The sequence below is a fragment of the Myotis daubentonii genome, chromosome 12, assembly GCF_963259705.1.
Source record: "Myotis daubentonii chromosome 12, mMyoDau2.1, whole genome shotgun sequence".
NCBI lineage: Eukaryota > Metazoa > Chordata > Mammalia > Chiroptera > Vespertilionidae > Myotis > Myotis daubentonii.
In genome coordinates, this window is record NC_081851.1 from 10,231,117 (window position 1) to 10,257,952 (window position 26,836).

Here is a 26,836-nt window from a genome sequence, read left to right on the forward strand (position 1 = left end):
TTTATGATTTTACCTTTTAAATCCATAAAATAAAATCTTAAAGAAAACACAGGCTTTATGGTTGCCAGGAAGTAATACATTTACTATTTTTTCCTTTACATTTGAAACCTCTTATTTAGAGTGGACTGGGGTGGTAGTTGTCAGTTAATTTAAAAAGTATTAAAGCAAGAAATCATTTTTTTAGCCTGGCCTGTGAGGCTCAGTGTTGAGCATTAACCTATGAACTTCTGTTCGTCCCTGACAAGTGCCCATGTGTTATTTTAGAAATATGTCAGTGTTGGTAGGATTTTCTTACATAGGAATTAAGCAAAAACAAACAAAAATATAGTCACAGAAAACAGTGTGGTGTTTACCAGAGGGAAAGGAGGGTAACTGGAAGTAACAGAAGGTTAAAGGGGTACCCAGCTAATGTTGCTCAGTGGTTGAGCATCAACCCATGAATAGTTTGATTCCTAGTTAGGGCACATGCCCGGATTGCAGGCTTTTTCCCCAGTAGAGGGTGTGCAGGGATCGGGCCAAAACTGGCAGTCTGACATTCCACAAGGGATCCCGGGCTGCAAGAGGGCGCAGGCCAGGCCGAGGACCCCACCAGTACATGAATCCATGCACCAGGCCTCTAGTGTGCATATAAGATCTTTGGTTAATCTCCTCTCACCCTCCTTTCTCGCCCCTCCCCCCTTCCCTCTGAGATTCATCAATCTGTTCCATGTTTCCATGCCTGTGCATTGAGCATCTGCTCCCCGATGATCAGTGCATGTCATAGCAAACAGGTGGACACTTAGCATATTAGCCTTTTATATAGAGAGACTAGAGACCCAGTGCACGAAATTCGTGAACGGGGCGGGGGCTTGTCCCTCAGCCCAGCCTGCACCCTCTCCAATCTGGAACCCCTTGAGGGATGTCCGACTGCCCGTTTAGGCCTGATCCCACTGCCCATTTAGGCCCGATCCCTGTGGGCAGTCGGACTTCCCTCTCACAATCCAGGACTGCTGGCTCCCAACCGCTCACCTGCCTGCCTGCCTGATTGCCCCTAAGCCAGCCGTGGGCAAACTACGGCCCGCGGGCCGAATCCGGCCCGTTCGGCTGTTCTACCCGGCCCGCGGAGCCAAAAGAGCGGAGGGTTCTCTTGCTCTCCCCTCCGCTACTTCACCAGCAGCAGTGTTAACATGTATTAGTTCACACAAACACTCCATCCATGCTTTTGTTCCGGCCCTCTGGTCCAGTTTAAGAACCCATTGTGGCCCTCGAGTCAAAAAGTTTGCCCACCCCTGCCCTAAGCGCTTCTGCCTGCCAGCCTGATCACCCCCTAACCACTCCCCTCCTAGACTGATCGATGCCTAACTGCTCTCCTGCCGACCCGATTGCCCCTAACTGCCCTCCCCTGCTGGCCCGGTCACCCCTAACTGCCCTCCCCTGCCAGCCTAATTGCCCCTAACTGCCCTCCCCTGCTGGCTTGGTTGCTCCAACTGCCCTACCCTGCAGGCCTGGTCGCCCCTAACTGCCCTCCCCTGCCAGCCCGATTGCCCCTAACTGCCCTCCCCTGCTGGCCTGGTCCCCCCCAACTGCCCTCTTTTGTAGCCCTGGGTCCCCCCCAACTGCCCTCCTCTGCCAGCCCGGTCACCCCTAACTGCCCTCCCCTGCAGGCCTGGTCCCTCTCAACTGCCCTCCCCTGCTGATCATCTTGTGACGGCCATCTTGTGTGGCAATTTGCATATTGTGTCTTTATTATATAGGATGTCACCCCAATAAATTAAACAAAAAAGAAAAATAAAACAATAAACAGTACTCCCATAGAATCAGCAAAATATTTTTGCCACCTACCTACATACCAATTTTGCTTTATTTTGTGAATAATAGGACAAAATGATTTTTTCTGTTAAAAAATGTCAGTGAATTTTAGAGTTGAATAGATTATTACACTTATAATACACTATTGCTTCCCTGGTTAAAAGACGAAAGCTTATAGATTGAGTTAACATAAAAATCCTCCTTTACTATTTAAAGCAAATGACAAAAGTATTAGGATAAGCAAAGATATGTATGAATTGATGACAGAAGCAAGGAGTGGTACCTAATACTAGACAAAATGGAATTCAGGGATACTGGGGAATGGTTCAGTGAGACAAGAACATTAGTTTATGTTGATAAAACCTAATATCTATTAAGTGGATTTGATGACCATGAACCTTTTTGCACCAAGCATTTAGCATGGAAATGTTTAAAGCAAAAGCTGTTAACTAAATCTCTAAAGAATTTGAATAACACAGTATGATTTTATAGCTACAGATACAAGTGCAAAGAATACATTTGCTATGCAGATGCCAATGGAATATTAATAGAAATACCAGGTAATAGGTGATAGAGAAAACCTAACAAATTCTCAAAAGTAGGTGTTATATAGATTAGATTTTTCCGACTTAAAACTTAACAGAACCATGAAAATATTGGGTTAAAGAGTAAACCAAAATTGAGATTTCAGACTATTTAGAAATACAGAGGGGGCAAAAGTAGATTTATACTGTTCATATGGAAAATAATATAATTATTAATAAATAAAGAATACAAAAATAAATTCTGTTTTGCATACTCAGAACTGTATTGTTGATTTTTTCCGTTCACTTTCTTCACCCATCCTTCCACCCCTCTCCCCTCTGGCAACCATCAGTTTGTTCTTTGTTTCTGTGAGTCTGTTTTTGTTTTGTTTTATTTGTTTGTTTGTTTGTTTTTTAATCCACATGTAAGTGAAATAATGTGGTATTTGTTTTTCTCTGTCTGACTTATTTCACTTAATATGTTACATATGGGTCCAACCATGGTGTTGCAAATGGCAGGTTTGGGGTGTTTTTTTTATTGCTGAGTAATATTGCATTGTATATATGTGCCACTTCTTTATCTGTTCATCTGTCGATGGACACCTATGTTGCTTGCACATCTTGGCTATTGTAAGTAATGCTGCAATGAACATAGGGGTGCCTATGTCTTTTTGAATTAGTGGTTTCACTTTTATACACAGAAGCATTGCTGAGTCTTATGGTAGATTTAGTTTTTCAAAGGATATATATTTTGAATATCAACATCCCTTATTGGACATGTCATTTGAAAATGTATTCTCTCATTTTATAGGTTGTCCTTTTGTTTTGTTGATCATTTTCTTCGCTACGTAGAAGCTTTTTGTTTAATGAGGTCCCATATGTTTATTTTTGTTTTTATTTCCCTTACCTGAGGAGATATATCAAAAAAGATATTACTAAGACTGATGTCAAATAGTTTACTGCCTATGTTTTCTTCTAGGACTTTTATGGTTTCAGGTCTTACATTTAAATCTTTAATTCATTTTGAGTTTATTTTTCTATGTGGTATAAGATAATGGTTCCGTTTCGTTTTTTTCTACATGATCTGTTCAGTTTTCCCAACACCACTTAAGAAACTGTCATTTTTCTGTTGCATATTCTTCCCTCCTTGTCTTAGATTAATTGACCATATAAACAAGGGTTTATTTTAGAGCTGTGTCTGTTTTTGTGTCACAACATTACTGTTATGATTATTACTAGAGGACCGGTCCACAAAAATTTGTGCACTCGGTGGGGTCCCTCAACCCTGCCTATGCCATCTTGCAGTCTGGGACCCCTCAGGGGATGTCCACCTGCTGGCTTAGGCCTGCTCCCTGGGGGATTGGGCCCAAGCTGGCAGTCAGACATCCCTCTGGCAGTCCGGCAGCCCTCGGGGGATGTCCACTTGCCAGTGGGGAGCAGGCCTAAGCTGCAGTCGGACATCCTTAGCACTGCCGAGGAGGGAGGAGAGGCTCCCACCACTACCGCTGTACTGGCAGCCATCAGCCTGGCTTGTGACTGAGCAGAGCTCCCCCTGTGGGAGCGCACTGACCACCACGGGGCAGCTCCTGCATTGAGCTTCTGCCCCCTGGTGGTCAGTGTGTGTCATAGTGATCAGTCATTCCCAGTCGTTCTGCTGTTAGGGTCAGTTTGCATATCACCCTTTTATTATATAGGATAGAGGCCTGGTGCATGGGTGGGGGCCAGCTGGTTTGCCCTGAAGGGTGTCCCGGATCAGGGTGGGGGTCCCGCTGGGGTTCCTGGCCAGCCTGGGTGAGGGGCTGATGGGTGTTTGCAGGCTGGTCACACCCCCTTTAGGGTGGGGGGGTCCCCACTGGGGTGCCTGGCCAGTCTGGGTGAGGGGCTGAGAGCCATTTTCAGGCTGGCCAAGCCCCCCCAGCAATGGAAGCTCCCAGCCTCTCCTTTTTTTGTTTTCTTTTTTTTATTATTCTGGGATTTATTTACCTTCTATATTGAAACTTTGTAGCCTTGAGAGCTCAGAGCCAGCCAGGGTCGGCAGGAGGGAAGCCTCCTGCTCTCTCCAGCTCCATGTCCACGGCTGGCTGAAAGCAGGTATCTGGGGTTTACCTTCTATAATTGAAACTTTGTTACTCTGAGTGGAGCTCAGAGGCAGGCCGCGGCAAGCGGGAAGCTTGGCTTCCTCCATCATTGGGGCAACCACGCCTCCTGCTTGCTCCACCTCCGTGGCTGACAGCTGCCATCTTGGTTGGGTTAATTTGTATATAGTTGCTCTGATTGGCTGGTGGGTGTGGCTTAAGGCATAGCGAAGGTACGGTCAGTTTGCGTGTTTGTCTTTTATTAGTGTAGATAGTTTTGTAGAATAGTTTGAAATCAAGACGTGATACTTTCAACCTTGTTCTTCTCAAGGCTGCTTGGGCTACTGTGGTCCTTTGTGAGTTCATATAAATTTTAGAATTATTCTTGTTTTGAGAAGAACGCCATTGGTATTTTGCTAGGGATTGCATTGAATCTGTAGATTACTTTGTGTAGTATGGTCACTGTAATGAAAATAATCCTTCCAATCTAAGCGTGGTATATTCTTCCATTTATTTTTGTCCTCTTCAGTTTCTTTATTCAATGTCCTACAGTTTTCAGAGTACAGGTCTTTCATTTCCTTGGTTAAATTTATTCCTAGGTTTTTTATTATTTTATTCTTTTTGATGCATTAAAAATGGGGTTAATTTCTCTTATGATCATTCATTATTAGTGCATAGAAATGACAGATTTCTGTAGCTTTCTATATATTTCAGCTTTACTAAGCTCATTTATTCTAATCACATTTTTGTATGGAATTTTTAGGGTTTTCTCTATATTGTATCATGTCATCTGCAAATAGGGATACTTTTACTTCTTTCTTTCCAGTTTGGATGACTTTTACTTCTTTTTCCTGTCTGGTTGCTGTGGCTGGTACTTCCAGTACTGTATTGAATAATAGTGGTGAGAATGAGCATCCTTGTCTTGTTCCTGATCTTAGAGGAAAAGCATTGAGTATGATGTTAGCTGTGGGATGATCATATATAACGTTTATCATCATGAATAAGTTCCTTCTGTACCCACTTTGTTGAGAGATTTTACCATAAATGAATATTGTATTTTGTCAAATTCCTTTCTGCATCTATTGAGATGATCATAGATTTTTATTGTTGGTTTTGTTGATGTTATGTGCCACAGTAATAGTTCTGTGGATAACAAACCATTCTTGTATCCATGATATAAATCCCACTTGATCATGAAGTATGATCTTTTTAATATTGTTGAATTTGGTTTACTAGTATTTTGTTGAGAATTTTTACATCTATGTTTATCAGGGAAATTGGCTTGTAATTCTTTTTGTAGTGTCTGTCTGGTTTTGGTATCAGGGTAACATCAGTCTCATAGAACGAGTGTGGAAGAGTTCCTTTCTCTTTTATTTTTGGGAACAGTTTGAGAAGGATAAGTATTTATTCTTCTTTGAATGGTAGAATTCACCTGTGAAGGAGTCTGGTCCTGGACTTTTATTTGTTGGGATTTTTTTTTTTAATTGATTTCAGAGAAGAAGGGAGATGGAGAGAGAGAAACATCAATGATGAGAGAGAATCATTGACTGGCTGCCTCCTGCGTGCCCCCCACTGGGGATTGAGTCTGAACCTGGGTATGTGCCCTGATAGGGAATCGAACTGTGCACTCCTGGTTCATAGATCAACCAGTCAACCACTGAGCCACACCAGCCAGGCAGGAGTTTTATGTGTTTTTTAATTACTGCTTCAGTTTCATTGCTAGTAATAGGTCTGTTCAGATTATTGTTTTCTTCTTGGCTTAGTCTTGAACGATTGCATGTCTCTAAAAATTTATCCATTTCTTCTATATTGTCCAATTTGTTGGCATATAATTGTTCCTGATATATGTTAATCATCTTTTGTATTTCTGTGGAGTCAACTGTAATCTCTTTCATTTTTGATTTTATTTATTTGGGCTCTCTTTTTCTTGATGAGTACTGCTAGAGATTTGTCAATTGTGTTTATTGTTGCAGAAAATCAGCTTTTAGTTTCATTGATCTTTTTAATTGTTCCTTTTGTCTTTATTTAATTTATTTCCCCTCTGACCTTTATATTTCCTTCCTTCTACTTAGTGGGGGATTCAGTGCCTTCTGAGTGCTCACTTCCTGGTTCATAGACAGCTGTCTTCCCCTGTGTCCTCACATGGTGGAAGGGACTAGGGGTCTCTTGGGGATTCCTTTTATGAGAACACTAATCCTATTTATGAGAGCAGCGCCCCAATTACCTCTCAAAGACCCCATATCCAAATACCAGCACATTGGGGATTAGGCCCCAATATATGAATTTTGGGGAGGATACAAACATTCAGTCTATAGCAGTGGTTCTCAACCTTCTGGCCCTTTAAATACAGTTCCTCATGTTGTGACCCAACCATAAAATTATTTTCGTTGCTACTTCATAACTGTAATGTTGCTACTGTTATGAATCGTCATGTAAATATCTGATATGCAGGATGGTCTTAGGCGACCCCTGTGAAAGGGTTGTTCGACCGCCAAAGGGGTCGCGACCCACAGGTTGAGAACCGCTGCTGTAGGGGATGCTTTGGATGAAGTTGAGCAAGATGTGTGCCTGTGATTGTGCCCTGCCCACGATAGGCCCACCCCACCATGATAGGCCCGCAGCCCCTCCCCCCACCTGGCCCCACCTCTGATTGCACCCCCAACCCCAATAGGGGGCAGGGTTGGCCGGCCAACCTTCCGCAGCCCCTCCCTCCAATTGGCCCCGCTCCTGATGGGCCCCCACCACCCTGATAGGCCTGCAGCACCTCCCCCTGGCTGGCCCTGCCCCTGATCGTCCCCCCCATCCCAATAGGGGCTGGGGACAACCGGCCAACCTCCCGAAGGCCCTCCCCCCAGATCGGCCCCCTACCCTGATCAGGGCCAGTCAACCAACCTCCTGCCATCTCCTCCTCCCGACAGGCTCAACCCCAATCCTCCCGATTGGGGCCGGCTGGCCGGACCCCATCTGTGCATGAATTCGTGCACTGGGCCTCTAATCTTTGATAACAGGATTCATTATACAATTAATGTAAACTAGGAAGCATGCCATCAGGTTTTCTTCTCTCGTTGTAAAAGATGCATGATGGGACATCTTAAAATCTGTGACATCTTAGATTGAATGAAATCAAGTCTATATATACACACTAGAGGCCCAATGCACAAAAATTGGTGCACTGGAGGCGGGGAAGGGGTCCCTCAGCCTGGCCTGTGCCCTCTTGCAGTCTGGGACCCCTCGGGGAATGTCCACCTGCTGGCTTAGGCCCACTTCCTGGGGGATCGAGCCCAAGCTGGCAGACATCCCTTTGGCAGCCCGGGAGCCCTCGAGGGATGTCCACTTGCCAGTGGGGAACAAGCCTAAGCTGTAGTCGGACATCCTTAGAGCTGCTGAGGAGGCGGGAAAGGCTCCCATCACCACCGCTGTGCTGGCAGCCGTCAGCCGGGCTTGTGGCTGAGCAGAACTCCCACTGTGGGAGCACACTGACCACCATGGGGCAGCTCCTGCATTGAGCTTCTGCCCCCTGGTGGTCAGTGTGTGTCATAGTGACCAGTCATTCCCAGTCGTTCTGCTGTTTGGGTCAGTTTGCATATTACCCTTTTATTATATAGGATAGAGGCCTGGTGCACGGGTGGGGGCCGGCTGGTTTGCCCTGAAGGGTGTCCCAGATCAGGGTGGGGGTCCCGCTGGGGTTCCTGGCCAGCCTGGGTGAGGGGCTGAGGGCCATTTTCAGGCTGGCCACACCCCCTTCAGGGTGGGGGTCCCCACTGGGGTGTCTGGCCAGCCTGGGTGAGGGGCTGATGGCTTTCCACAGTCTGGCCAAGCCCCCCAGCGGGGACCCTCACCCCATAGGAGTGTGGCCAGCCTGGGTGAGGGGATGAGAGCTGTTTTCAGGCTGGCCACACCCCCTTCAGGGTGGAGGTTACCGCTGGGGTGCCTGGCCAGCCTGGGTGAGTGGTTGATGGCTGTTTGCAGGCTGGCTACAACCCCTTCAGGGTGGGGGGTCCTGTTGGGGTGCCTGGCCAGCCTGGGTGAGGGGCTGAGGCCTGTTTCAGGCTGCCCACGGCCCCTTCAGGGTGGGCGAGTCCTGCTGGGTTTCCTGGCCAGCCTGGGTGATAGGCTGATGGCTGTTTTCAGATTGGCCACGCCCCCCGGTGACCCAAGCTCCCAGCCTTTCCTTTTTTTTTTCCTTTTTTCTTTTGATCTGGGATTTATTTATCTTCTATAATTGCAACTTTGTAGCCTTGAGCGGAATCCATGTCTGGCTGGAAGCCTGGGTTGCCCCTAGCAATCCAGGTTCCCAGCCCCTCTTTGAGTGGAGGCCAGGGCAGGCTGGAAGCAGGTATCTGGGATTTATTTATCTTCTATAATTGAAACTTTGTAGCCTTGAGCGGAGCCCAGGGCCGGCCAGGGCAGGCAGGATGCTTGGCTTCCTCCATTGCCGGGGGCAACCCAAGCCTCCTGCTCGCTCCAGCTCCGTGGCCTCCGCCATCTTAGTTGTGTTAATTTTCATACTTGCTCCTGATTGGCTGGTCGGCATGGCTTGGGTGTAGCAGAGGGATGGTCAATTTGCATGTTTCTCTTTTATTATATAGGATACATACATATATATGTATATACATATGTGTTTATACATGCATACTTTATGAAATCAAATATACACATACACACTCAAACACTCACATGAAATGAGACCCAACTCAAAATTCCTCCAAGCTTTACAGTAAAGTCTCATATGTAGCCATGATGTTTGTCTTTCTTGGTCATTTTTTTTTTTAACTGATTGCTTTAACGGTATAGTGAAAATGTATTGCAAAGTAAAATTATAAATATTGAAAAATTTGCCATCTATGATAGAGATGTTGGAGAACTATTTAATTCATCCTCAAGACATTGACAAATAAGAATCTTATTTTATTTTTTCAAGCTGAACTCTATCAGGATTTCTTTTTCACCAGTTACTGTGAAAGTTTGGTCTTCTTTTCAGGTGTATTCACTTAAAGTGGCCCATGTGTAATACCAGTTACCCTCAGAAGGGAAAGATTACTTATATGTTGTGCAGGTGGCATTTCAACAGAAAGTATAGTATTTTAAAAACTAATGAGTAATGACTCACCTTGGTGGGCAAAATAGTTACATTTCTGTCTCACAAATGGAAATTCCAGGTAGATTAAATTTCTAAACATGAAAAAAATTTCAGAGTATAGGAAAATAATTTTTATAGTAAGCACGCGGTCTTAAAAGCATGCTTTCTCAATGGGAGTGATGTTGAGCCTAAAGGGGAATAAATTGGTTCAGAGGAAGTGAAAAAAATCTCAGCTATTACAAGGTTTCGGCTCTCTGAAGGGCCACCACAATACACATCAACCGATATGCAGTATGTTTGGTATTCAAATTTCATAGAGAAGGAGGCAATTAGGAAAAAAAGTCTAAAAAGGCTCCTTAATAGGGTTGATAATGAAAAAACATTTGAGAAACACTGCAATAGAGAAAAAGTGACAGATTCTACAAAAACATATATGTTAAACTTTTCAATTATGAAAGACACCACAAACACAATGAAAAGGCAAGTGACAGATTGGGAGAAGAGAGTTTACACCTTATGTAATGGACAGAGGAGTATAATTTTTAACGTATTAGAGTTCCTACAACTTGTTAACAGAAACAAGAGGAACATGGGCAAAGGGCATGGAGTTGGTGTTTGATTTATTTACTGCAGGGACTCCACTCCCAGTTTGTTTGGTGTTTGTTAGAGGTGAATGGCCATCTGTATTTTAAAGGGAATTACACATAGCACCTTTTGGGGGCCGCTTCAGTTTTAGACATTTTAAACATTTGGAGGTATGTCGTCACAGTTGCAATAAATCATGTGGCATGGAAAAATCCACTTAGTTGTTTTTTATTATGCCTGTTCCTAATTTTCTGAATGAAGTACATTATTGACTAGCAGTTTTTGTTTTTAAGAATATGGGAGTGCATTGTATTTGCAGTCACACCAAAATATTTTTGTCCTAACAGGATGATTTTGGCTATTTTATGTGTGTTTATTTAAAAGAAGTTATAGAAATTCTCATGGTGAGATATTTAGAAGAGTTACTCAAATACATTGTTTTATGTCAATGGGTATTAAATAAGTAGCCTAAATATTTACATGTTAAACATGCTAAACTAAATATTAAAAATTTAAATATTAATGTTTTTGTTACTTTAAAAGTTAATCAGAATTACTAATGTGTCTCATAACTGCAATTAAATACATCTATTTGGTCCCTTTCTGTGAATTTTATTTTATTCATTTATTTGTTTTCATCTGGCTTTTTATCAGCAACCCAGTGGGGAGAAGATGGCCGTCCATTTCATTATCTCTTTTATACTGGCAAGCAGTCATACTACTCATTAATGCATGTAAGTATATTACATTTACGATAAATAATAGGAACTGTAAGCTAAGTAACTGATTATACCAGAGATTTTGCTAAGCTTCACGGTGTACCTAGAATGGTTCATAATGGACAAAAATAAGACTTTTAGAGGTAAGACAGTATGTTAAAATCTTTATATTTTATTCATTTTTCTAAAGGTAAACATTATAGAATTTATAACAGAATGGTTTGTCTTTCAAATGCTTTTACTGATAGGAGATAGATGCTCCCTTGGCCATAGTGCGTGTATGTGCAGTGCAGTCCAGGTAAAACGTGAGGCTGGGCAAGGCCGAGTCTGTGTGAATGTCTATGGAGTGTGGTGGGAGCTGCAAGGCACCTTGGGAGAGAGCCAGACAGTTAACTGTACTTGTTACTTAGGTACAGTTGTTGCTCCTCATAGACTTACGCAGTGTATGAGTCTAGCAAGACTGGAAAATAGACCCAAGAAATTATTTTATTACGTTGACTTCCACCTGCATTGGAGTATCCTGGAAGTTTCCTTTTCAGAGTCAAAGTGTGTGATAGTGCGTAAACTCAGGAATTCCCCAGAATAACTACTGGGGAGACCTGGATGCCAATATCCAGGTTTGAGCAACAGAACCCATTTCATTCTTAGAACATGTCAAGTTTTACTTTATTCACTGTATGACTTTTTAGAGTATTTACTGGGTCCCGTCCCCTCCTCCCCTACCTCCCCCATTGATTTCAGGTTGCTTGAATCCCATGCACACATTTCCTCTGCTCTTAAGGACTGAAACCCAAAGGACAAAATCCTCACTTGTCAGGTACATTTATTTCTTGGGGGAGAAAAAAAGAAAACCTTATTTTCATTTTTGTTGACCTTGGGCAAATGAGCTTCTTGCCCTGGCAGAAATGAAATGAATGATAAATGTAGAGTGTATCTTTGCTGAGTAATGGAGCTGAGGCGCAGGCGTTCCGCTGAGGTTGTCTCTGCACAGCCCGAGGCTGCCCGAGGACCCCTGCTGTTCATTTAAATAGGTATGTCAAATCTGCCTGCAGACGCCGCTGGTTTGATCTGTGGTAATATTTGTGAAGGTTCCATATGGACTTAAGCCCCCTGCAGTGCTAAGAAATAATGTACAACGCTTCATGGTGCAGACGCAAATTTCCTCTGAAAAGGGATGCAGTGCTGCGTTTTAGCTGTCGGAGGGGATGATGGAGCTGACGCGCTAGGCCTGTCAACTTGTTACACGGATGGGTTGCACGCAGCGAAGCTGTGGAAAATCTGTGCCTTTTAACTTTTCTACTTAATCACGGCTGTAGCATTGCCTTTAGACTGTATGCTACATTAATTCCCTTCCTGCCTCCTGCCTTTCATCCCAAGTTTCACGGGAGAAAGTAAAGCATGCAGGTCTTGTGCAGGCGCCTTATCAAACAGCTGTCAGCCCACAAGCCATTTGCATTTGTTTTGGCTGAAACTGAGCAACCCAAGGGCAAGATGTTTTGCTGCATTCCATCATAATGAAGAAATTACACATTGTAAGAGGGGCCTAACTTTATTTTTGTTTATGTCTTTTAAAAAGGTATTGCTCAAGAAACTGGTTAGTTTCTCAGTGGATAAAATAGCATACTCTGACTGAAAAGTCAAATTATATCTGATTACTAAACTTTCTTTTTGAGTAATGTGGTTCCTGTTACATATAGGAGAGTTCTTTGGCTTTTATATTTCAGTTAAATTCTGTAAATTTAATTTAGGTCAGTTTGTTTTCTTGGGTGTTTTGAACTTCCCAAACTGTATGGGGTTTAATGCTGATCAGAACAGTTTACAGATATTTGGGGTTAACTTGAGCATTTTAATTTTAATTCAAATTATCATAAAACCTTGTATTTTCAACAATGTGTTTTATGGAACTTTAAAGTAATTATATGTATGGGGAAAAGGATAAATGTTTTCCTAAATGTATGCCCATCACTTTAGCATCATCTGTGGCACTTGTTATTAATTACAGCTCTAGTCACACCAGTCTCATTTCCAAGATCATGCAGACCAACGTCATCTCAGATTCGGTTTGCTGCTTTAAATAGCATGCGACTCAGTGCTTGCTGGTGGGCTTACAGGACTGGTGGGCTTACTGCACATAAAGTAAAACAATGAAAATGGAAACTGCTTCACGTGTTTGCTGTTTGCTCTCTCCTTTGTTCTGCCCTCTCTTGGTGGGGGGGGCTGCTGTTCCATTCTGTGTTACGTGAGTCCACTCCTGCCCTCTGCTGCAGCAAGGGGTAGGCCCCAGAGCTTATGGGCGTTAAGCACTTGGAAATGAATGATTGTTGTTTCCATTTCTTTTTGTTGATGCAATTGCTTTTCATGTGACGATGTAAAAGATACTGAGCCATATCAGTTTTCCCAACTGAAGCATGGCAGTCATCGGCCAAGCTTTCTGCCACAAAGACACAGGCCTAGAGCATGTGTGCAGTTCTAATAGGAGACCTTTCTGGTGCCATTTAACCTTCCTTTCCCCTGTGCCAGTCTTCCTTTTAGTAGTTAGTCCCTGCTTGCATGCTAAGCCTATATATTACATTATAGCAACTAATAGAAGGGAGTCCTGATACAGCTTACAGTTAAGGATATATAATGCTTTGGTGAACACTGTCCAGTTGGCCTGTAATTAGACCATCTAATTTTTGTGGAGAAGCAGGGAGATTTTTGAGGGAGGATGAAGATGAAAAGCAAGAAGCAATTTATTGTTCCATTGAAATGAAGTATAGGAAAGAATAAAGTGAGGGAAAGTTTGCTGATCCATGGGGTCTCCGACTTGTGTGTTACATTCTGAAGGTTCGTTAGCAGGTGAGTTAGAACTGCATTTTCCTATGGACAGTGATATACTGCTTCACATTCCTGGGAAAGTTGGTAACATGCCACTTATAATATAGCGAATATGATGTGCATGTGTAGTGAAAAGAAGTATAAAACAGTGCTAGCAGCTGATTCCTTAAGCAATAAACCGTCCTTTAGGTAAGAAGCAGGAGACTTCAAGAGTCTCTCAAAGGGTGGTGAGAACTGAAGAGGGAGCTCCAGCCCTGACGGCACTGCTCATCTGTCTTTTTCACCCAAATGGATGGCTTTCTGTTTCTTTCACAGCCACGTACCAATAGAACTTGTATACTTTTTAGACATGACTTAAGAGTTTCAGTTTAGGGTTTCAGGAGCAGAATGAAGAACTAGAGGAAGAAGAAAAGAAGTTTCCTAGAGCAGCTGAGCAGAAGTGTAGAGGAAAGGGAAGACTTGTTGAAGAGGGATGTCTGTGCAATGTTATTAGGCCATTGAGCACCTGCGTTGTGAGTGGCTGGGGTCTAGGTGAGGGACCAGTACGGGATAGGCCAGAGGATGTGCTCTTTGGGTGCACCAGCCTGCATGGGGTGCCCCTTGTCTGCAGCAGTTGCAGTCTGTCCGGGCCAGCCGAGCCGGTGGTGAAGGGGAGAGTGGGCTGAATCCTGAGCAAGGCCACCTGGGTAGTCATGGTTGAGTTTGACCTCAGGTCCTTAGATTTTCAGAAAAATGTTAATTCAGATTGACTCATTTTATCAATACATACATTTCTGAAATCTTTAAAATTCACTCACAAAAAAATGAGTTGGAAATTATCTAAAACTCATTATAGGGGGTGATTATTTCACTCTGAAGTGGGAACCCGTTTGTAAAATATAATTCATTATGTCCCCATGTTTATATGCAGCTTTCCCAACGTGTTTTCTGAGGCACACAGGTTATAAAATAATCTCCAAGAAAGGGTCTCTGAAGTTAAGGTAGTGGGGGAAGGCGGCAAACTGAGAAACTAATAAGAAGATACTTAGTGTGAGCAGCTCTGTGAAGTCCTTCAGTGAAGAAACGTGTGGCATTAACGCACTGCTGCTGAAACATGCTGGGTCCGGAGCCCTTTCTGCCCAGAACGCCTTTTAAAAATTCAGGGAAACTAGTGCTTGGGGAAGGCTGGAAAGCGTATTAAAACGCTAAGTTGTCAAGTGCAGTAAGAGTTCATTGAAATTTTACATGCACTCCCCTCCCCAGTCTTAAGGTAAGATTAGTCAGCTCTAAAAACTGCAGTGGGAATAATCATCTTATAGAAATCTCATTGATAGTTTAGGGCAAGTTTTACAGTAAACAATGGAGTATTTTTATAAATTGAAGGAATCACATGGTCACAGATGAAATTTTTACTCCAATAAAAGTATAAAATTAGGGAATACGTAGATCATTATATACTTAAACTACTCTGCTGAATTTTAAAAAAATCTGGAACAAAACCAAGTAATTCTAATTCCGATAACTTACACATAATCAAGATTTGCTGCCTTTTGAAAGAAGGCTTCTTTAAAAATCCCCCAGTTTAAGTGACTGGCGTGGCCTTCTGTGATCGTGTGCAGGCGTGTGGAGAGCAGCCAGGAGCGGCGTGGGGCTCCTCGGTTAAGACTCCAGACTCTGAAAGCCCTCTCCTGGGACCTGCAGTCACAGGCCTCACTTCCTTCACATCTTTGTAATCTTGCGATGAATATTGAAAGCTCTTGATGTTCTGCTTGTATCTGTAAAGATGGAATTAAAACAGTGAGCCTTCTCACCGTGAGGTGTTACGGAATACCTACACTATGTAAAGGGCTTGGTTTTAGAAAGCTACAGACGGATGCTGGCATTTCGTGGGCTGTTTTAAGACTTCTTGACAGCAGGAGTCAATTCAGGAATTAACTCAGCAATAGAAACTGCTGTTCCTGAAGTATCTTTAATATGCATTAGAATAATTACCATTTTATATCTTGCATGTACTAAATGTAACGATTAAAATTTAAATTTTAAAAGCTGATTCAACTTATTGCCTCTGTGGTTTTCATCAGATTACTCTTACAATGGTATAATTGTTATTATAATATGTGGTGAAGCCTTACTTTGAATAGTAAAAGTATATGGTATGAGAGTTACAAGCTTTTTTATGGAATTACTCCTGTGTGTGCTTTCCCAAAGTACTTTTCTGTATGCCATGTATAAGAGTCTGTTTCCCTTTTTATGTTGACTAGCACTGTATGATGTGTAAACTACATAACATATTGTTTTCACAGAGTGATAGCAAGAGTATACAAAAGAACTATGTTGCTTGGAACTTTAGATAAATAGCAGAAACTATGATAAATGAATTATATTTATATTTATCTCATTTGATTTTGTATATGCCAGTAGCCATAAAATCTAGAAAAATGTTATTTAGGAAATTGATTTTCTGTGATAAAAAACACAAATACATAATTTTAACTGTGTTGCTTTTTTGTTTCTGTCTAGTATCTAAGATGGTAATTATTAGTAGTGTGTTAACTGTAAATAAGTACATCAAAATTCAGTTGACTTTTCCTATACCATTCTCCCAAGAAACGTTACTTGTTTACCCTTCCTAAATTTGGAATTTCTACATGATTAATACAACCAAATCAGGTTTTAGAAGACTAAAATCAGCTTTTTTTAGACCAAAAATCATACTGCTCAGGAGGGTTTAGTTTAAGCACTTCTTTCCTGAACCTGAGCATCTGGTATGTTCAAATTAGGCACCTTCTAAATTTGACTCATGCATTATGGAAATCTGATGGCACAAGGGTAGATAGGCTCACTTTGATTTTATGAAATATTAATCATAACTGTGATTAATGATTCAGCATTTCACATCTGGGTTATTCCTGTCATATTTCAAAAAGATACTATTAAATACAGTATACAAACTTAGTGTCATACTAATTCTCTAGTGTCCCTTAAAAATTAAGTGGAAATTTAACAGTATACCAAAAGCTACCAGTGATAATCTGTGATATTGACAGTTCCTGGCATATTTTATACCCTCAAGAATTTTTTTATGTAAATTAGTACACATATCTTCAGGGAGTTGAGGCTATAGAGTCTACTTTCCAGAGAACTGTTGTTTCTAACCAAGATAGAATTTCAGGAATGGTTGTATTATGTAGAAAAAAAAGAAAAATAGAAATGGAGTACTAGGAAGATCGTTTCTCCATTATTAGGCTCCCAGATGTCAGACGTCACCACTGCTGCCATTTCTTGCCCATTAGCATAGGTCAGGCACTGTGCTAACTAGTTTACATATATTTCCCTATTTGAAGAAGTACATGTAATGAGTATTATGTAATTTGACAGATTGCAGCCATCAAAGTGTTAACATTTGTCATAAATGAACAAAATTTACCGTGCTTGAAATTTGACATGAACTTTGTTATTTTCTCATATTTTTCTAATTATTTTACTTGCACTATTTATAAATTATTATGGAGCCAAGTGGAACACGATGGTAATGGCATAGTGAAAGAAAACAGTAAGAAAAATATGGACTTAAAGTAAAAATTGCTCAAAAGCCACCTGAAAATGATGATGAATTTAGCAGCCCAAACTTTGACTTGAAACTTTACTGTGAAGCAGGTCAGTTATTTTTATTTTAGTTGGCTTGGTTATTCCAGAAAATTAAACAGACCCTCACAAAAAGGAGAGAGTATCTTATTACTGTTGGTGGTGTTCTCTTGGATTTATGTTTCCTTAGCTAGATCTGAAAGACACAACATCTGTGACACCCACTCAGAACCTTTTTTTTTCTTTTTTTGTTAATCCTCACCCGAAGATATTTTTCCATTGATTTTTAGAGAGAGTGGAAGGGAGTGGGAGAGAGAGAGACATCGATTGGTTGCCCTCCATACGTGTCCTGACCAGGGCCGGGGATTGAGCTTGCAACCAAGGTACATGCCCTTGACTGGAATCGAACCTCAGACCCTTCGGTTCACTGGCTGACTACGCTCCATCCACTGAGCCAGACTGGTTAGGGCTGCATTCAGAATCTTAACTAGCACCATCCTTTTACCAGTGTCCCCAAACATGGCAGTCTGGCTGGGGTCCGGCGCCCGGTGTGATGCTGTTTGTACTGTGTCTGTCCACTTCAGACACTTTTGCTTTTATTTTACCCGTTCAGGGCACTTGAGAATTGCTTTCTCAAAACAAGTGCATAGAAGTTTTTCTGATATACTATTCAGTTAGGGTCACAACCCACTATTGATCCTTTAGAAATGAGTCAAAGATTCCCTAACCACAGTCAAATAAGGCTTACCAGTTCGTGGGAGGCAGTTGTAAAATTTTAAGTTGAATAGCAGGAACATGTTTATCTGTGAGGGTTCACGTTAGCTTTTGCTTTCTTTAGTTGGACAGATGGTTCACATACGTTCTGCTGCTGCTACAGCTGATGGATTTGTACCTTGGCTGTGGTTGTAGAGATAGTTATCCTAATAGGACACTAGAAGCAGATTAATTTGCTTTGTCCTCTTGCTGTCGCATTGAACCCTGCTCTCGACAGGTCTAGTGTACAGATCCAAGCGTGACCACACATCTCTTGGGGGCATCATTAACATTGCTGGCCTTACCAGGTTCCTTTTCAGAAAGTCTGATGAGGGGCCTGTGACGTGACATTTCTTTTTTTTAATTATTTTGGTTAATCCTCACCTGAGGATATTTTTCCATTGATTTTTAGGGAGAGTGGAATAGAGGGAAAGACAGAGAAACACATCGATTGGTTGCCTCCTGTATGAGCCCCCACCAGGGCCCAGGACCCTTTGGTCTGCAGGCCAACGCTCTAACCATTAAGCAAACCAGCGAGGGCGCGAAGTTTCATTTCTAACCAGTCTTAGGCTTGGATGCTACTGCTGTCCTGACCTTTACAATTCCTGAACTAGTAGGTGTTTCACTCTGGAATACTCGTGTCCACCATTAGAATCTGTAGCTCAGCCCGTGTCTTAGCTTCAGACTGCTGCTTCTCTTCTTTCTGCTGCTTTTCTTGTCTCTCATGAGCTGTCAGTTCTGCTAGTCCTGCTGAAAACAGAACAAAAGCGCTCTGCTGAGTCTCCCCGGCCACAAGAAATGAACTTTTACATCCTTATCATGGGAAGTCTCAGCCCACAGAGTTAGCCTCGGCTTTTCTCACCTGTATTTGTGAAACTCAAAGGCTCTGTGTTTACATTCCTCTCTTTTTTTTTAATTCTTTATTATTGAAAATGTTACATATGTCCCCTGTCCCCGCTACATTCTTTTTTCTTTTTTTAACATTTTTGTCCCCCATAAGAGAAATGGATTCCTGAAAATAGGTTCCTGAATTAATAATAAAATGAAAGCAGTGGTAAATACAAAGACAGTGGCAAAGGGATACTTCCTTTTAGAACAAACTAGCAGCATTGTGATATAACATGGCAGTATAATCAAAGCCCATAAGAAATTGCCCCTCAAATCTGAAATGATTAGTTAAGACTGTCTGTGATCTGGGTGAGCATCTCTATCAGCAACAAGCTGTCTTCCGACATTCGCTAATGACATTGGAAGATGTCGTGAGTAGCGAGGGGAAAAATGTCACTCTTTGAAAATGCCTCTTTGTTTGTTAGGTATTAGTAAAGTAGGTTATGTGTAATTATAGATGAATACTCACATATTGGATGTTAATCCAAATAAGTTTGCTCAAACAAAATATTGGGAAACAATTGCATTACTTTGTTTGTGTAAACTCATTTCCTGGAAAATGTATTTTGTTGGTAAACCTGTATTGCCAAGTTCTAACAAAATGGAAAATTTCCCCCTATTTGTATTACAGTTTAACAAGTGCCATACATTTCGCAGACTTTATTAGAAAGTAAATTAATAAAACAGATAATGAAAAGTAAATATAATAGAACACTATTTTTAAGATACAAAGTATATAGTGAGGACTTAAATATTATATAAATATACATGAGATAAGCACTTCAGCTGTAAATGCCACAACTTTTACTGGTTAATTCTCTTAAGTTTAAAGTACATACTGCTATATAAATGAAGATTTTTTTCTAAGGAAAATTTTTGTTCCTGTTTGTGGGACTCTAAGGAAATTAGTTTTTACCAACTTCACTGAAGTTGTGTCTGACAGTTACTTAAAAATTAGTTATTTAAAAATTAGTTAATGTATGCATTATACTAAATTCTCATTGAAATTACTCTTCCATTCTTGAGTTTGAATGAGAAATAGTATTCTTACAAAGCATTTTCAGTATTACTTGCTATGCAGCTAGATTATTTGAAGAGGTCACTTTTGAAGTAAGGGGTGCTCAGGGAAAATGTAAAGTAAAAGTAATAATGCACCATCTCCCTTATTTTAGCATGTGTATTTTATTTGCCACAGGACACATATGGAAAGATACTCGATATAGAAAAACATAAAAATCAGTTGCAAGCCAAAGGTCTGGTTTCAGAAAAAGATAAAACCACGTAAGTTCTTTTCTTCTATTAAAATATATGAAAAATTGAACTAACATGCCACTTATCATTGGTGTTTTTAAAGCATACCTTAAGCCTAAAAATTGGTTCAGTATTTCAGCATTAATCATTAAAGTTAGAGGTCAAAATAGTAGGTGATTGTTTTGTTTGTTTGTTTGAGAGAAAGTAAATATTAAGATTATATTCATATGGTACTTCTTTCCATATTTATATACTAAATGGTATTTAATAACTATACTTGAGTATGGCAGCCTCAGAATTTTTGTGTATATAGCTACACACTTAAATGTTACATGCTTTAAATTTTTTTTAGTATTTTAAGGTTTGAGCTTTCATTTAGCAAACAGTGGTAGATTATTAGATCCATCATCCTGAGCAACCCGTTTTACATTTCAGCCTGGTTATTGACATACTTATCCTTACGCACAAGACACAAATCTTCGAGCATATCTTGTTGAGGTTGTAAATACCACGCCTGGCCCTTCTTTTGGATGTGTTACTACTTCAGCCCATTGGCAGATTCACAGTGCACTCAAAGCATCTTCTGTGAAGTGAATTATGAAAAACAAGTGAACTTTTAATTTTTAAGAAATATGATGGCTTTAATTATCAAATTAATTTCACAGTGGCATGTTAACTCTTCAAACAAAACATTTGCTAGATTGAGTATCTTTCCTAGAGTAGATTGAGGAAGTGAAAAATTATTTCTGAAAATTAGTTTACTTGGATGAAATTTTACAGCTATATAGTACAAAAATTTGTTTCCCAATCAAGAATTGCTACTACATGTGGGATCCTTTGTGATATAACTCTAATTGCATGGTTAATTTAAAAGAGAATCTATGTGATATTTTAACAGAGACCTGATTGGCAGCAGATGGCTGATTAAGGAGGAACTAGAAGAAATGTTGGTGGAAAAACTGTCAGATCAAGATGTGAGTAATTACTCTGTAAAAAATCAATAAAAAAATATCCTCAATGAGGATTAACAACAACAAAAAGTGAGTAATTAATGATTTTAGTTTAAGGGCACCTGTGCCCTAACAATGCAGACAATATTGTATTTAGAACCCTAACAGTGATGTTCCTCAGAGGTAGTTGTTCCTAAGACCGTTTTCCTTTGATAAACATATTTATAGTTGATTTCTGCCATGGGTCAGGACCTTGCCTGTGGTCAGGAAGGTGACATGCTTGGTCTCCAGACCCTCCTTGTGTACCTGCCCTCATGTCCTCTGCTTGTCATTCTGGGGATCCTGGTCTGCTGATGCCAGTTTTGTCTCAGTAAAGCAGGTAGCTCATTTTATAAGCTCCTGATAAGTGTAAGGTGCTGTTACAGGGAAAGGAGGAAAGGAGTGAAGCCGTGGTGACCTTCATACAATTTCCTGCTTTTTGGCTGACCTACGTGCAGTATCTCGAGGCCACTACTTTTCATGCTGGATCTGGAGAACCCCTGTGACAGAATCACTTGGAATGCTGCTTACAAAATGCAGTCCTCATATTCAGACGTAGCTCGGAATTTCTAGGGGAGTCACCCGGAATCAATACTTTTAGCAAGCTTCCAGGTGAATGCTATCCTATTGCTTTTGACTCCTGCTTTAGGTCTCAGTCAGATTGTTTACAAAATGTCCTAATATATGCCAGTATCATCAGAGGAAATTTGATGTTTTACATATTTTTATATTCTAAATTTAGATTATTTTTGGAAGATTTCAGTGTAGATTAATCTCAAAATTGTTCTAAGAGTGTTTTTTCTTACCTGGCAGTGGCTAACAGTGGTGTGCCTTGCCACCAAGTAGATTTTAAGTCATGGACTGACATTGCCCTTCTTCTCATTGAACATATTGGATAAATTAACAAATTAGAACGTTGCTTAACCAAGGTGTCGGGCATTCGGTGAGTGAGTGGTAGGTCTGGAGTTAATGTCCAACTGACTGCCAAGTCGGTGTTGTTGAACTCGGATCTCAATAGGAAATCTCCCTTTGCTTCTCCATGGAACACAGCACCTCATGGTTTCCTGTTTCTGGTTGCTTTGATTTTCATACTGCAGGGTTGTGTTTTTTATTTTGAAAACATCTCAAAGACTTATACAGGTGTGCATAGATGTGTATGTCTTCTATCCTTTTGGGGAGTGGCTATCGGCTGAAGTCTGGTATCAAGAAGAATGAGGCAGGAACAGTCAGTGGCTTCCTAAACTTCTTAGCTCATGAGCATGACTATGTCATCCCTGCAGTTACCCCCTTGGTAGGTTCACCAGTAGTCACACTGTGTGCAGTGGAATTGAGAGAATCGCTGAGGACCAAGGATATAGGCCTGTCGTTGGAGGGAAGAATGGAGCTTTATCAGGCCAGCATCACTGGTGGCTGAGTGCTACACCCTCACTCAGAAAATGGCCTTCTCTTATTGTAACATCACAGGGAGCAGGAATGGAAGCAGTGCTTTTGATCTTACCAGTGAGATTCTTCTATAATTCATGTTACCAATAGCAGATTTTCACACTAAAGTCAATGGTAACAAAGACGAGTGTGACTTTTAGGGTTGGCAAAAACATAAATAAGATGATCAGAATTGGTTTCATACTGCACATACCTGAGGATCTCAAGTATTAGTTGTTTCCTTCTGCAAAAACACTTTAGAATGATTATTCTGACTTCTAATTTTAAGGGGTTAATACCAAGTTGTTTACTTTCTAATCACATGTTCAAGAACTATTAAAAAAAATGCACAGAGTAGCAAGGATAATTTATTTCAAGAGGTTGCCCTTTAAGTCAAGTATCTCTTGAATTTTTAAATAGCTTGATTGTTCGGTTTTAAAGGAAATCATAAACATTAAAGTAACACAGCTTGAACAGCTAAAGATATATTTGCCAAGTGTATTATGAAATATAATTTAAGAGTACATTTTCTCAAAATCAAACTCTTCCCATTTTACTACACATAACTTACTGGAAATTATTTATGAAGCTCCTCTAAATACGGTTCTAATAAGAACTAGAAATTACTCTTGAAGATCATCTAAATATTTTTTTGAAAATGAATTTAAATCTCAATTTCACGTCTTCAAAATATGGAGACGTTGACTTCTTTGAATGACATATTCTTTGTTTCTCAAAGAAGTGAGTGAGCCCTGAAGATCCACGGGTAAGTGCTGCGTCTCTGCACGCTGCGTTAAAAGCAGCATGAAGGTGCCCACGTGTCATCCTGTCAAAACCATCATGAAAGCAACATTGGAAAGATCGAGTCTATCAAAATAGAAAAAATTTAGCAAATGCAATTACACTTGCATCTTCTAATGAGCTTGTATTGTGTGCAGTACGCGCAGTTCGTGCGGCTGATGGAGAGGCTGCTGCAGAGCGGCGCTGCCGGAGAGTTTGTGCAGCGCTTCCGCAGGAGTGTCACTGTGCAGTCGAAGAAGCAGCCGATTGAGCCCGTGCAGCATGACGCGCAGGGAATGGCCTTCAGCACCAGCGAAGGTAATGGCGCTCCACGGAGAGAAGTGAGCTCCATGACGGCTATGAATCTACAGGGACTTTTATTTGCTGTTGCTCTCTGGGATTCATTCGATTGGTTTGTTTGTTTATTTTTGCTATTGCTACCTTGGAATTCCTCAGTTTTAAGATTCTATTGAAATTTTAAAAAGCAAGACCTTATAATGTCCTAAGAAAAAATGTGGACACATTCCTACACAATCATATTAACCCTTTTTTATTTTCACATATTTATGTTAAATCTTTTTATTTTTACACTTTGAACTGGTAGAAACACTAAAACATTTATAATAAAGGTTTCTTATAAAAAAATGAAAGTGCCCATCAGTCTGCATATCAGAAGCTAAAACTATGAGACTTGAGAACTTTAGGCCCTCACTCACCTTCTCCTTGTAGGTGTGCAGACATTTGACATGGTGTGACTTTTAAAAATTAACCTACTAGCCTGGCTGGCATGGCTCAGTTGTTGAGCATCAACCTATGAACCCGGAGGTCATAGTTCGATTCCTGGTCAGGGCACAAGCCCAGGTCGCCAGCTCAATTCCTAGTGGGGTGTGCAGGAGGCATCCAATCAGTGATTCTCTCTCATCATTGATGTTTCTTTCTCCCTCTCCCTTCCTCTCTGAAATCAATAAAAATATTTTTTTTAATTAAAGTATTAAATGATATATCTGCACCTCTTACAAATTTAACATCTTGCCTTGTCATTACTTTCATTTCTATCAATTATATCTTATACTTTTCAAATATTTAAAAATTATATGATTAAATATATTCTTATTGAATATAAAAGAACACTGTAAATTGGTTGATTTTTTAAAGTAATATAAATAAATATGAATTACTTCATATTTAACTAACTTAAAGTCATTGTAGTGTTCAAAATTACCACATAATAAGCTCAATTACATTGATTATGGCATAGTTTACCTGTTTATTTTTGGTTGACTTGTATAGTAGTTGTAGAGTTTCCTGTGTAGTGCTATATGTTGTTATTTGGAAGAAAAAATTTTAATGTGACTTTATTGTCTCAAAGCCCTGCTCTTTCAGATTTTTACGATTAGAAATTTTATATTTTTAAAGGCAGAAGAAAGAGTGCCAAAGCAGAGGCAGTTGTTTATGAACATGGAAATGGAAGAATGAAAATTAATGGTGTCGACTACCTGCTTTACTTCCCTGTGCTACAGGACAGGTTAGTGTCTGGTTTTGCTTTTGCTTTTTGTTTTTAAAGAAAATATATTTCATCATGATTAATTCATTAAGGCTTGTGATTTTTCTGATTGCATTTGTCTTTGCTAATGATTTTCTTTTTTTACTAATATAATTTATCAGACTAGCTAGAGGGAAGCTATCACTCTTTTGTAATATTTTTCCACAGATATCTCTTACGTTCTGAAATGCAGACTGTGCCAAAATGTAAGAAAAGTAGATTTCCACTTTCTGTTTCCCTTGTTTAGGAGTGGGCATAAACAACAACAAAAAGCAGCCATGGCCATCATGCATATTAGAAAAAGTCTGCTCTGTCACTTCAGATTTTTTCCTATTCAGAGGAAATAAATTATATGTATACTAGAGGCCCAGTGTACAAAATTCATGCACGGGTAGGGTCCCTAGGCCTGGCCGGCGATCAGGGCTGATCGGGGCCTTCTGGCTGCCAGCTGGGGCCTCCCTTCCCCAGCTGCCAGCTGCTGGCAGGGGCCTTCCTTCATTCTGGGCCGCCCCCTGGTGGTCAGTGCACGTCATAGCGAGCAATTGGTCTCCCAGTTGAAATCCCATGGGGACAATTTGCATATTCGTGCACTGGGCCTCTAGTATATATAGATTGAGCAACCACTTCCACCTTAAATAAGAGCCCATGAGGCTTGGCTGCACCCCAGTGCTAAATATGGCAGTTTTCTTTTCGAGCTTTGTATCCCATGGGAAACAGACACGAATCACATGAATCATTAGTGGGTGTTACAGTTCAGAGCCTCCACATGTGCTCCTCTCAGGTCTCTGAACTCCTGCAAAGGCCTGTTCTTGAGACTGTTACTGTCTTTCCAGTATTCACTGTCATCCACAAGGAACAGAGCTCTGCATGATTGCTTCTCCTTTCCTAACCCTCCTCCTGCTTCTTGAATGGGGAGAGGTTTTGAGGTCAGTGCAGTAGGGAAAGGGGACCTGCTGATGCAGTGTAAGCTCCTGGGCAGAGTAATTTCTTCAGGAAATGTATGTTAAATCATCATAAATGAACAGGCAAATATCAGTCAAATGTTATTCCTCCTAGCAGTCCCCAGTGCTAAAGTGATGGGTCTCTCTGGCTTTTCATGAGGGAAAAAAGAACTTCCTCATCTGTTCCCCTGCGAGGATGATGGCAGAATTAGTTTAATTCACATTAAATGGAGTCAGAGCAGACACAAACACACCACAATTAAAATATATTCTTAGCACTTATTCATTTAGAATTCAACAGACTTTTAATAAGGATTGTCTGAGTCGAGGCTTGTTCTGGATAGTGTAAAGATATTACAGCTATCTAAGATCTTATTTCTGTCATTAGGAAACTCTGTTGGGAAACCTACAGCTAAGCTAGTCATGGTGGGAATGGGTGGCTAAACCACCTCATCTGTAAGTAGCTGGAGGGCTCCCGGCGGCCACACTGGCATGGACTGCCTCTCCTCCTGACGGAGCAGCCAGGAGCTTGCAGGTCAGCAGTGAGGGCGCTGGCCAGGCAGGACCACTGAACCGGAGGAGGGTGAGCTTGATGCTTCCCAGCTGCAGGACCTTAGCCAAGGTGCTGATCATAAGATAATGCTGAAGTTGGTTGTACTGCTTGCTTTCCAGGGCCTTTCTTTAGGCTGCCTTTACACAAACAGCTGCAGATCACTGGGAAGGTTGATCCTGCTGCCTTCCCAGCAGCCTCAGGAATTTTTTATTCATTCATCCACTCACACAACCACCGTTTATTACAATATGCGTGGCACTGTGGAATGCAAAGATCAATAACCTTTCCGATTTGGAAAGGCCTTTGCTCTGTCATTCAACCAATAAAGCAGCTCTAAGGGATCATCACTCTGTACTGAGGAGTGCATTCCTCACAGGACATGAGCCATGTAGATGAGGAGATACACTTAGCGGCTCAGGCAATTATCCTCCTATATAACAAAAGCCTAATATGCAAATTGTCCCCTCGACCAGGAGTTCAACTAGGGGGCAGGGCCAGTTGGCCAACCACCCAAAGCTCCTCCCCCCAGCCTGCCCGGCCCCATCAGCCCTGATCAGGGCAGGC

General features: G+C 41.1%; 1 protein-coding gene across 2 annotated transcripts in view; it reads left to right on the top strand.

Annotated features, from left to right (window-relative positions):
• MRPS9 (mitochondrial ribosomal protein S9) overlaps positions 1–26,836 on the top strand; it is a 70,354-nt gene that overhangs the window by 40,136 nt on the left and 3,382 nt on the right. For both annotated transcript variants that reach the window (XM_059658934.1, XM_059658935.1), the window contains exons 5-9: positions 10,707–10,786; positions 19,989–20,074; positions 20,943–21,018; positions 23,394–23,553; positions 24,652–24,760. In XM_059658934.1, the coding sequence (XP_059514917.1) occupies positions 10,707–10,786; positions 19,989–20,074; positions 20,943–21,018; positions 23,394–23,553; positions 24,652–24,760 (511 nt within the window). The remainder of the gene's footprint in view (positions 1–10,706; positions 10,787–19,988; positions 20,075–20,942; positions 21,019–23,393; positions 23,554–24,651; positions 24,761–26,836) is intronic.